The sequence below is a fragment of the Polyodon spathula genome, chromosome 40 (assembly GCF_017654505.1).
Source record: "Polyodon spathula isolate WHYD16114869_AA chromosome 40, ASM1765450v1, whole genome shotgun sequence".
Classification (NCBI taxonomy): Eukaryota; Metazoa; Chordata; class Actinopteri; order Acipenseriformes; family Polyodontidae; genus Polyodon; species Polyodon spathula.
The window spans coordinates 908039-919738 of record NC_054573.1 but is presented as its reverse complement, the minus strand read 5'-3'; the positions used below and the strand labels follow the sequence as shown (position 1 = coordinate 919738).

Genomic DNA, 11700 nt, shown 5'->3' with positions numbered 1-11700 from the left:
GCTTAGCAAGGACTGTAGCTATTGCTTTTTTTTTGTTTTTTTTTTGTTTGTTTTTTTCTGAACACCTTCTGTTTTTGAAAACATGCATGTTCTCAACTTCACGTGTGCTTGCGTTCCAGACGATATGGTCTGGTAAACCACATCGGCTCAAGATTAAGTGATGAAATGCATAGCCCCCCACGAACAGGTTTAATTTAAACTAAACTGGAATCGATTGCTGTTTATTACAAGGTGTCACAGTCTGCTGTGAACACAGCAAACGTTTCAAAGATTATTCAGCAACATCTTTGTGTAGTTACATAGTAGCTACTTAGTATATGTAACTACTATGTAAATACTTTCGAATCCCACCTCTGCCACTCACTGTGTGTGACCCTGAGCGAGTCATTGAACCTCCTTGTGCTCCGTCCTGGGGGTGAGATGTTAAATCAACGTCCTATTGTAAGTGACTCTGCATATAAAGCACAGTTCACAGCCTGCCTCTGTAAAGTGCTTTGTGATGGTGGTCTACTATGAAAGATACTATATAAAGATATTATTATATTTAAAATTATATGTATAACTTTAGCCTGCTAGATGGTAAAAAAAAAAAAAAAAAAAAAAAACTAATTTAAGTTAATTTAACAAAATAATAAGCGTCCAGATGTTAAAATAGTTCAAAACAGTCTTCTTAGCTACTGGACTGTGCAGTAGTTGAAAAGTTTCATTAATAATATACGTTATTTGTTAAAACATAATTTTAATAAGATAACAGCTTTTAGATGACTCACAGGTGAAATGTGAAAATGACCCAGACAAAAAAAAAAACACACACACACACACAATAGATACACGATTGTCCCCTCACTGGCTCTGTATAATTGATATTTCTTTGATATAGTTAGTTTTCATTACCTTTCCTAATAAAGTCTTGTTTAAACCAAGCTAAAGTTAAGCCTGCCTGCAGGATTCTTCATTAACAAGAGGGCGCAAAATACAAACTTTACTTTATGCATAGGTTATTTATTATTATTATTATTATTATTATTATTATTATTATTATTATTATTATTATTATTATAATAATATATAATAATAATAATAATAATAATAATAATAATAATAATAATAATAATAATAGTAAAGTATACTGGGAGGTGAGCCAAAGAGCTTCTGCTTAATTGAATATAATTTATGTACAACTGAGTTCCCCACTGGCAGGCAATATTTCCTACTTTGGAGCCAAAAGCTAAATTAGTTTTAAATCCAAGACTTACTTGAGCTTTCAATGGCAATTAGACAAAATGGCTGTGTGTGGCTATAGTTCACGGGAAAAGCTGACAGTGAAACATCAGAAGTGTTGTTCACATGAAATGGTTTTTATCTGCCATTCGCTCAGTACGCTTGTTTTTCAGTTATGACGAAATGGCACACACCTGCAAGACTGTTAAATTTGCTGACGATACCAAACTTGGGAAAGTAGTGAACTCGGCAGCCCAGCTGATTCAAAGGGGTTTAGATCTTCTCTGTGACTGGGCAAACTCAACTAAATTAATTTCACTGTTAAGAAATATGAAGTATTGCATATTGGTTGTAAAATTCCAGGTTGCAAGTATAAAAGGAACGAGGATTTTGAAAAGGATCTCAGGGTTAAAGTGGAGTCAACATTAAAGGTACCTCACCATTACGGAAAACTACAAAGAGGAGTGTAATTCGATATGTTAACGTGACATTATTCAGCAGGTTTCATTCGACTTCATGAAGCAAAATTAGCTCATGCTATATAGAGGGTGATGCAAAAGTTTTGGCCGGAGCTGTAAAACTGAAGCTGCTGAACTCAGGTGAAAGCACAGAAAATATCTAAAAGATAAATAAACTAAATAAATAAAATGCTAAATTGTTTGAAGCAAACTTTCATTTAACTCATTTCTCTGGGAACCAATCAGAACACAGGCAGGTTTCCTTGAGATGTGTCAGAAAAGGATTAAGTCCCTTTGCCCAGGCTGTGGCAGCACCATCTGTGCATCTCACGTAAAGGTCTCTGTGTGATCCGAAGAGAACTGTTCCATCATAACCCTCACACATGTCAGGTTAATCACCCAAAAATGAGCTGCCCTTTGGTATTGATCAAATGGGCCCTCATCAACGGCTAGACTATTGCAGCACAGCCCAAATGGACGTGCCTTGCCTGGTTTCACAGTGCACTATGGCTAAACTCTATCTATGAAATGTGCAGTACACCATACACCAAGCACTTATAAAAATATTTCCCCCGAATGACTTGTTATGATTGCATATTAAAAGGTGTCAGAATCTAAGGTGTTTTAAGCAATTTTGTTAAGGTGATGTTACCAAACGGAAATAGGCATTCAACGTGGAGCCCATTCCGACAGTGATGTTCGCAGAAATACCTCTCCATTCTTTTGCATTTATCAATCAAAACGACTTTGTGATTTTTTTTTTTTTACATTATTTATTTATTTATTTGGCAATTTACAGGTGTTACAGGGCAGTACAGGGTTACAATGCAAAATGAGTATCAGCCACCAGCCAGCTTTATACATCTGCTGTTGCCACGGTAATAAGCACTGAAGCTGCTGCCTAACTTTTACCAAAGAGACAGTTCCAATCACACTGACAGCACTGGGACTGTTTTGAAAGGCTGAGTCAGTATTATGCAGAGCCACAGGGACCCCTAGTGGGTGACATCTATATTACAATATTACAGAGTTTTACAGAAATATTTCGGTGCACTGCTTTTGTTAAGGTGTGGCTAGTAATGACGTAATGATGTGTGGCTCTTTTGCACAGCAGGTTCGATCCTCAGTCATCCTATTCTGTTGCTGTCCTGACCAGTTCCTAAATCAAACTTTTCAAAGTTACGGGAAACAGAAAATATATTAAAAAAAAAAAAGAAATTTCAACCACACAAGGATAAGAGTATCTGTGACAGCAGGTGTGAGGTAGCTCAGCACACCTGGAGTATGCACTTGGGAATATGTGCAGTCTCTTCTGTGTAACGGAATGCATTTTAAAAGCTGCATTATTTTTATCACTGGCCCTGCTAGGATCATCAATGCTTCCCTAGTTTGCGTTGCCTGGGGTAATGTAAGCATTAGGTTGTTCTGTTGAGCTTATTTCGGAATTCTTTATTTACTGTTCAAATATTTACACGTGTTCTACTGAGACATTTGTCTTAATAGGGGGAAGGTTTGTTATTTTTTAGAGAAGTGATTTAAAATCAAATGTCTTTCTTGCATTTGAGGGATCCTATCCCTGCTGTTCATTGTCATGGATGTTCTTTTTCTTTTTCAAAGTGCCCAGGAGTTCTGCAAGACAGAGCCAGCCTCAGATGGATCCCCTTGATAAGGTTGACATATGACTGCATGTACACTGAGAGAGTTCAGGCTTATAAACTCACGTTACACACTACTGTGTATCGCCACCTACTGACTTAAAATTACAATGGGAGATAATATATATATATATATATATATATATATATATATATATATATGTGTGTGTGTGTGTGTGTGTGTGTGTGTGTGTGTGTGTGTGTGTGTGTGTGTGTGTGTGTGTGTGTGTGCAGTAGAACTGTAGTCATCAGTCACCACAATAGGAAAAAATGTAATAGAAAAAAATCTTACCACCTACCAGGCTAAAATTCATTGCTGGGTTCATGTAAAACTTTGCCACACTAAAAGCAAATCAAAGTACAATTAAACATATTGAAATCAGGGTGAAGCGCAGTGAGTAATGTTAAACCATATTAAAAAGACTGACATTAACAGCTGTTTGTCCTGTTTGCATAACGATTCAGATCTAGACCTATAGGTCAGTTTCCTATTTTTAAATCACGTTTTTTTAGGGACCTCAAGTAGACAATCACACAAAAAAAAAAAAAAAAAAAAAAACAGCGCCCCCTACTGTGACAATGTGAATCACATCCGGTGTCAACAACTTACCGAGTTCTGTTAAAAGTTTTTTTTTTTTTTTTTTTTTTTAACAGCAATCCATCTATAATGAATACTATCTGGATGCATTAATTAGCTATAAAATTCTCTTTGTGTGTTTTATTTTTTTTGGTTTTTGTTTTTGTTTTACAGGCTTGTAACTTAATAGACTGACATTCTGCAGGCTGTCGTTTTGACAGGGAAAAGCAATTTCCAATTATTTCTTGAATGAGGGTCTGCTATTGTCATTTTCGTATGATCCCACAGCTCTGAACGCGACTGCTAAGATGAATGTGTATTACAATAGGCCATGCTTCTTATTCATGCCTAAGTACGCTCTTTTGAAAGCGAATTAAAGTGCAATTTTTTTAATGCATTTAACCTCTATTTTTCTACTCAAATAGCAGCATCTACTAAATAGTAGCTCCTGAATTCAAATCAAATTGCCTTCAAACAGACTTATTACCAAAAAAAAAAAAAACACAATGTGCGATTAATTGCAATAATGATGATTCCAAACACCAAAAAACACTGGGGCACATAAAAACAGTGCATACGCATATATACATCTGATAGGAACACGCAAGGGTGTGTCGGATCGCACCGGATTCCAGATTCGGTACCTGTTTGTACCTGTCAGGTCCATTCAGCTGGGCCTTGTCGAGTCAATGAGAATTTAAAATACAGCAATGGAAAAAATTGAATCAAACACATACCCAGTCTAGCTGCAGAATAAATTAGAATCTGTTGGCTGAATGGCAGATACAGTGAGTGTGTGACCTCATTTCGTTCCAACTTGTGTCTTATTCATAGTTCATGACAGTTTGCAGCACACAATGTGCTGCCTTAGGACTAATAGAGACTTAAGACATTTGCTATAGAGTTAACTCTATACTGGTGCAGTATTCGTGATAAACTGTGCTCAGTGTTCCTGTTCATGTTATGTTTTTTTGGGTTTTTTTTTATATCCTGGAGCTCTACAGAGGATGTTGGCGAGCTACCGCCCCCTGGAGGATAAACGCCAGCCCTGCAATTGTCTGCTTTAAGCTGGTCCTAGCAAAATATTAGTTCAATTAAGGGTTTAGTTAAGCAGTTGGAACGGAAATCAGGAAACACTGGACCAGGGTTGGAAAGCCTTGCTCTAGAGAAAAACAGCAATATGTTCCGCAATTTCTTTAGTAGATCATTTAATTAATTTACTTTATAATTTAATTTTAAATGCAGGGGTCAATTCGGTTGATCTAAACGTTAAACTCAAAACATCATTAACAATATGTTTCTTTCATATTTTTTACAATCAGAAATAAACATCTATCTATCTATCTATCTCTCTATCTATCTATCTATATATCTGTCTATAGTAGCTACTTTACCAGGAGAGTGTGTGCCTACACTTAACAAAACTAATATTTAGTACCAGTTATTTGTATTTTTTCTGAAAGAGGGGTTTAAGCATAGCTTCACACATCTTTTATTTTAGCCCATCAAACAAGCAGGTGTTAGTTATAGTTTTTAAAGTTACCTGATCTCTATAATATATACAAACTAAAAAGACAAACTGGTGTTTCATTATATATTTTGAATGAGTTGTTTGCGCTTTCTTTGTTTTTACAAACAGGCGTAGCACAGAGAATGTATCGTATCATAGATTTTAGGATTATCGAGTAGGTTGGGCCAACGGGGGAAGGAGAAGGTAATTAAAGATGACATTTAAAACACAGTACCATTTTTCTTAGTTAATCGAATTTGTTTTAAAAAATAAAGACATCCGTCCATGCTGTTGGGAAATAGGGTTGCTTTGATTAGCCGAAAAAGGACAGCTTTTCTCTCAGCCAGTCTTCCGTCAAGTCGTCTGTGTTTCTGATCTCAAACACCTGAGAAGAAGAGAAATCAAATACAGTAAATACTGTTCATTTTATTTAAGGCTGCACTGTCAAACAGATTGAATTCCTGAGTACCCGTGAACTGCATTCTTCCTTACCTGTCTATGAGTTGTACTTATTCAGGGATGCAAATAAGACTCCTATTGCATAGAAGTTTCATCCATTCCAGGTTTTGCTACCAGCTTGATTAGCCACAGTGTATAGGTAACAAGCTCAGGTGTGTCTTATTAAACCCATAGGAAAACCAGGAATGGATCAAACTGCTATGCAATGGGAGTCTCATTTTCATTCCTGTTTCTGGGCAAATGCAATATCATTCTCTAATGCACGGTTAACAATAGCATCTTCCACAGCAGTGTCTAATTGCATTGTAGCTAACAAAATATTTCCTTGAAATAGTTCCCTATTTAAAACATGATACCTGGTACTACACTAGGGTTAAAGAAATATCTAACTGCAAGCCCTGTCTTGCATTTCCTGGGTCTTTTCACCTGGGGGGGGGTTAAATTATCCCCACCCTTTTAATAACCAATCAGCTGCTTTTTCTTATTGACTGACACGATTTCCTAGCAAAGGGAAGCACACTGAAAATCCATGTCTGCTGAAAAGTGAAAATTATTTTGTTAACTATGATTACTTTAACTGTATTCTTCTAGTTGTACCATTGTCTGTTTCAATAATCAAATCCTTTCTAAAACTTTTTACAAGTTTAAAGCACCCCTGATGGTATCACATCACAATCAAAGTACATACAGCGATTACCTCAATAAACAAACCCCCTCTGTAAAACAAATACTGATCCATTCTGAAAATTCCTTTCTGCAGGTGTATTTTTAATATGTCATGTATATAGTTTAAAACTACCTTAAATGCGCTCTGACCATCAGCAATATATAGTGTAGCTCTTTTCACCTGTCAAGTGATGGAGGGTTTGCTATTCTCCGATGACACTTGGGTGCACCACAGTGTAATCTCGAGCCCAAGCTGTCCGCTGCTCTTTGTTAAGCGGAAGAGTGTTTCTTACCTTGGTGAGTTCTGCAGCCTGCACTAATCTGTTCTTGCTACCAGCGTACATCATCTGCTGCTCAGGCTTGCAACCTATCGGGAATAGAAGACAGAGTCTGTGCCAAGAAGCAGCAGGGGTAATAATCTCCCACGTCACTGTAGCGTGAAATAATCAGATCTAAAGTGTTTCATGTGTGCAGCTGTGGCCAAAAGTTTCACATCACCTAGAATTTCTGGATTGAGACATCACTTATATGAACATAATTTTGATATTTTATTTAACACCACGTAATCAAAGAACCTACAAAATATGGAAGTACAGTATTTCATGTTAGATTTCAAAATGTCACATTTTTCAATTGTTATCAGTTTTTCGTTAAGTATATGGAAAACTGCAAAGCGGTATGTAATGCAATATGTCTTCGAGGCATGGCACAGCTAGCCAGTGAGCTCAGAGTCTTACAGTGATATAAATATGTTGTTTCTGAATGGGAATGAACTGCTCAATTCAGATAGGACTCACCGACAGGGCTGGAGAAGATGAAGCAGAGGGGATAGGAAACTCTTCCATCTGAGTGGTTGTATTTATAACTGTACACAAGAAATGTGGAACGCAATCAAGGAACAACACAAACACAGAGGAGCAGCTACAGAACCCTGCAGTGCTTGGAACAAACACTTGAGATCTGATACCTACAGATACACTGTAATTACTAATGTTTCTGACATGAACATTGCATGCAATTCTGTTTCTGAATCAGTACAAAAAATCATAACCTGTAAGTATATTTTAATTTTGGGGAAACCCTTTACATTAAGTGTCGTGAATTACTGTGCATTTACACAGTAGTTACTTAGTAAATGCATGTATGCTTAGACATAATTACAATGTTTGTATCCATACTTGCAATGTACTTAATGTGTAAAACGTTTTGCACAACATATGTATGTACACAATTGAATCAGAAAAGGATAAGGGTCAGGGTTAAGATTGACACAGGAACTATATTATAACTTTGCTTAATAACATTGTAATTGTGTGTAAGTACACATGTATTTACTATGTGACTACTTTGTAAATACACAGCAATTAGACACACTCAATGTGAAGCGTTACTGAATATTAAATAAACTTGCATTAAGCGCCCCCTGGTGGACATTAAAAGGATATCGTGGTTGTCTCTCTGGGAGTTCACTTCTCAGGTCATCTGGTGAAATATCCTGAAATAGAGAATTACCCATGTGGCAAGGAAATGTAACTACATGAAAAAGAATGATAACACTATGTAACGCTATTTTTGTTCCTGGGTAGTAAGTGTTATTTCCTAATTGCTTATGCCTCAAAAGTATAGAAAACGGCTATTATTCCCCACAAAGTTTGCTTTTGTGACCAGGACAGGTATATTTCAAAATATCACTATTTCCAATGAGAAAATGGGCGCTTTTGTGTCTTTTAATTCATATAAAGTCAGAAAAAAACAACATATGAGTCCAAATTAACATGTATTTATACTAAAGTAATACAAAAATGACTACAAAAGATTTAGAAGTGAGTAGTTTTTTGAGATTTACGATTATACTGTAAATTGACAGTATAATCGTAAATCTCGAAAAACTACTCACTTCTACCAGTCCTGGTCACAAAAGCAAAGTTTGTGGGGAATAATAGCCATTTTCTATACTTCTGAGGCATAAGCAATTAGGAAATAACACTTACTACCCAGGAACAAAAAAAAAAAAAAAAATTGTTACACGGTGTAATCATTCCAATGTTTTCTGTCACAGATATTTGTCACAGCAGGAAACTACCAATCTGTAAATAAAAATATCTCAGGTAGAAAGAGAATATAAACACAGCATCAGCATGGTAACAATACTTACTTCATATTCTTCTTCCAAGATTACAAGCTGTTTATCCTTGTCAATCTTCACTGAAAAGCAATAAAAACATTATTAAAGGTCCATTAAAAAAAAAAAAACATTCTTCAGCTAGATGTGGCTCATTGGGAACCAAAAGATGGTTATTTTGATTTTCAGGTAACTTATTTAAAGGCTGTTATGGGTTAGTTTGCTTATAGAAAATACATTCAACTTACACAAATATGCTCTGAAAAGAAACACTGAAGAAAAATGTTTGTATTATCTAACTTCTTTGCTTCTATTTATTTCGGCATTTTAGGAAATAAAACCTATTTAGGGTTATAGTCTGCAGTGTTTTGTATTCAGTTTGTGTTTGGGAATTTCCTGGTTTTCGGCATGATATATATTTTATATATACATATATATTTTTTTATTTCTATATGAGTATGGAGCAGATTGAGTGACACATTTTACATGCACGTGTATTAATAAGTATTTGTAATAAAGGGCTAAATACAACAGATATTGCAAAGCAGATATTGCAAATCAATAAAGGATTCAGAACTTTTACAGGCCTGTCAATTTAATGGGGTTGCTATGGTGACGCCAGGCCGTTCTCTCTTACTAATGATGGCTCCGTTGTTGGTTTCTTTACGGAAACGAAACTTCTTCAGTTTAGACATCAGGGTCTCTTCCACATCACACACAACCAAGGAGTCTGACTGGAGAAATAGAGAAATACCAGAACGAGAAGGGGGTGCTGTTGACTCTCATAGACATGTACAGATATTATTTTTCAACCATTTTCAATGCAAACACAGGAGAACTGTTTTGACTCCCTCAACAACAAACAACAGCAAAGCTGAGTTGGAGATCCTTCATTTTTTTCAAGATACTCTGAAGCATGTGGCATCTTTAGAACAATACCCAGTTGTATTTTGTGTTGAAAATACATTTACCTAAGCCCTTTGCCCAAGCCTGACCACAGACATAGGCTGTAACCTAGGCTAGATCAGCCAAAGGCTCTTTTTACAGAAGTAAGAGATAGTAAAAAAGATGGTGCTGGCTCTTACTAGAAGGATAGTTTGGCTTATCTTAAAACACTGCTGTGCACTAGGGGGCGCTGGTTCACTTCTGTAAAGACATTGGCTGATCTAGCCTTGCAAATATCTATGCAGGCAACTGAAGAGCAGCGCCTGAATTTTAATGAAAGCACCTTAAGACAGAATTAAAAAAAAAAACTGCATTTGTTTAATTGCAATCAAAATGCACATAGAATGGTTCCAAATAAGAGGACAGGAAATGTAATTTGAAGCATACTAAACCTCAACTGTCACATTTTGCAATAAGCAGTCTACCGTGTAACACAAGCATGCCTAAACAGGTCTGCAGCAACTATTTAAAAACCCTGACCTGACAGTTTGAGGCCATTTTGCAGTTAAAAGCAGCCCTGTCTGACACAGCAGCTCAGACTCTGTGCTTGCCTAGCAGGTTTAAGATTAACTCTTCAGCAGAGTAAGTGCAAAACAACACAGCTTTTGTTTGAATATGAAAACATTCCCCAAGGTAAAGCGATAGGTTTTCTTACCATGCTTTAACAGATGTCTGCTTCCTCGTCTGTTGAAAAGTGAAGAGTTTTGCCCGCTTGCTCTCCACAGACCCTTGTGACAGGATGTAGCAAGTCAATTCCTGTTTTGTCTTACTCAGAAGCAAGAGGCTGGTTTCTGAACAGGAAATCTTCACAAAGTCAAAAAAACGGACACATTGGTTACTAAATTGAATGCATGTGATTTAATGGTTCTTTGCAGAACCCTTTGGTATTAAACAAAAAAAAAAAAAAAAGAAAAGCACAGCTAAAACATTATTGAACGGGACTCTTAATATGTCCCAGTATGGCCCTGATATGGTACCTGATACTAAAACAGATTACCAGTTGTGTGTGGAATTCTACATTACAATATAGAAATGTAAATTATCTTCAGGAAACAGAAGAAGAAATCAAGAAATATAAAAAAAAAATGTTTTTAAAAAACTGAAATGTAAAATGCCTTGCAAAAGTTTTCCATAGTAAAACCACAGCAAAGTGTAATGCACATTACTAATCAGCACTAAATATGGTACGGCATAGGCAAGCACTGTAAAGCCCAGAGAGGATCGGTAAAGTTTAGTATTTAAAGAACTAAAATGAAAAATTTAAAAACAAAAAGCATGGCAAACCAGGGTACACGATGGTAAATGTACAGCATAACTATCGATAAATATATAAACTGCTAAATGAATGTGGTAAACTTTACTTTGACTATTCTGTCCAAGCTGTATATAAAGCACTGGAAAACTAGACAGAGAAGCAACATGGTTAAACATATTGGAAACCATGGTTAAGCACAGCACGGTGTTTGTGCAGGCCTGCTACCTTGCACTATCTTTGGTGAGCAGGAGTAGGAAACATTACCAGTACAAAAGGAACTGTGAAGTGTGTAGATCATTATCAGACACTGCCAGTGAAGAGGTTTCCTTGAGAAACAGTTCAAAACACTGGTCCCTTCCTCAGGATCTGACCTTGGTATTTAAAAAACAAAGCCAAATATACACACACACACACACACACACACACACGCACACGCACACACAAACACGCATCCTATTGCTGTAGTGTAAAAACTCAAACCTGAAGTTTTTCATTGTAAAGGCCATTCATTCCAGCAGTGCTCGTTCGGTTCCCAGTAACTGACTAATCGAAGTGATGGGCTTGGTCGCCCATTCCACTCACTCATCACTCTCTCTATAAAGAAGTGTCTTCTACCCTGTGTCTCTGCTTAATCTCCAGCTGTGTGCTCCGGTCCAAGTTTCTGTGCTGAGTTTAAAGTTTTGGCCTGGGTTAACTTTGTCAGCTCCTTTTAAGATCTCATTAAGCTTAATCAATGTCATTTTGTATTAGCTTTATTGACAAATCCATTTAAAATTCCCAAGCTAGTTATTTAAAGAAGAGATTTTTTTTTCATGTACCTAAAATAATACAT

General features: G+C 36.4%; 1 protein-coding gene across 2 annotated transcripts; it reads right to left on the bottom strand.

Moving 5' to 3' along the window:
* Window positions 1–5491: 5491 nt before the first annotated feature.
* On the bottom strand, window positions 5492–10371 carry LOC121305013 (glia maturation factor beta-like). 2 transcript variants are annotated; one of them, XM_041236492.1, is made up of 7 exons: window positions 10269–10371; window positions 9306–9402; window positions 8702–8751; window positions 7992–8041; window positions 7344–7426; window positions 6840–6913; window positions 5492–5806 (listed from the first exon to the last, which is right to left on the bottom strand). In XM_041236492.1, exons 1-7 carry the CDS (start codon window positions 10269–10271, stop codon window positions 5735–5737), a joined length of 429 nt encoding a protein of 142 aa, XP_041092426.1. In that variant the 5' UTR covers window positions 10272–10371; the 3' UTR covers window positions 5492–5734. The 2 variants fall into 2 exon arrangements, with proteins under 2 accessions (XP_041092426.1, XP_041092427.1); XM_041236493.1 differs by having other exon boundaries at window positions 9306–9398; window positions 10269–10358.
* Between the last annotated feature and the right edge of the window lie 1329 nt (window positions 10372–11700).

Excerpts from the sequence above, each read along its gene's own strand:
- LOC121305013 (XM_041236492.1), bottom strand. Across the intron at positions 6,914-7,343 it reads CATCTTCTCCAGCCCTGTCG|GTTGCAAGCCTGAGCAGCAG; the intron begins GTGAGTCCTATC and ends TATTCCCGATAG. Across the intron at positions 5,807-6,839 it reads AGGCTGCAGAACTCACCAAG|GTGTTTGAGATCAGAAACAC; the intron begins GTAAGAAACACT and ends TCTTCTTCTCAG.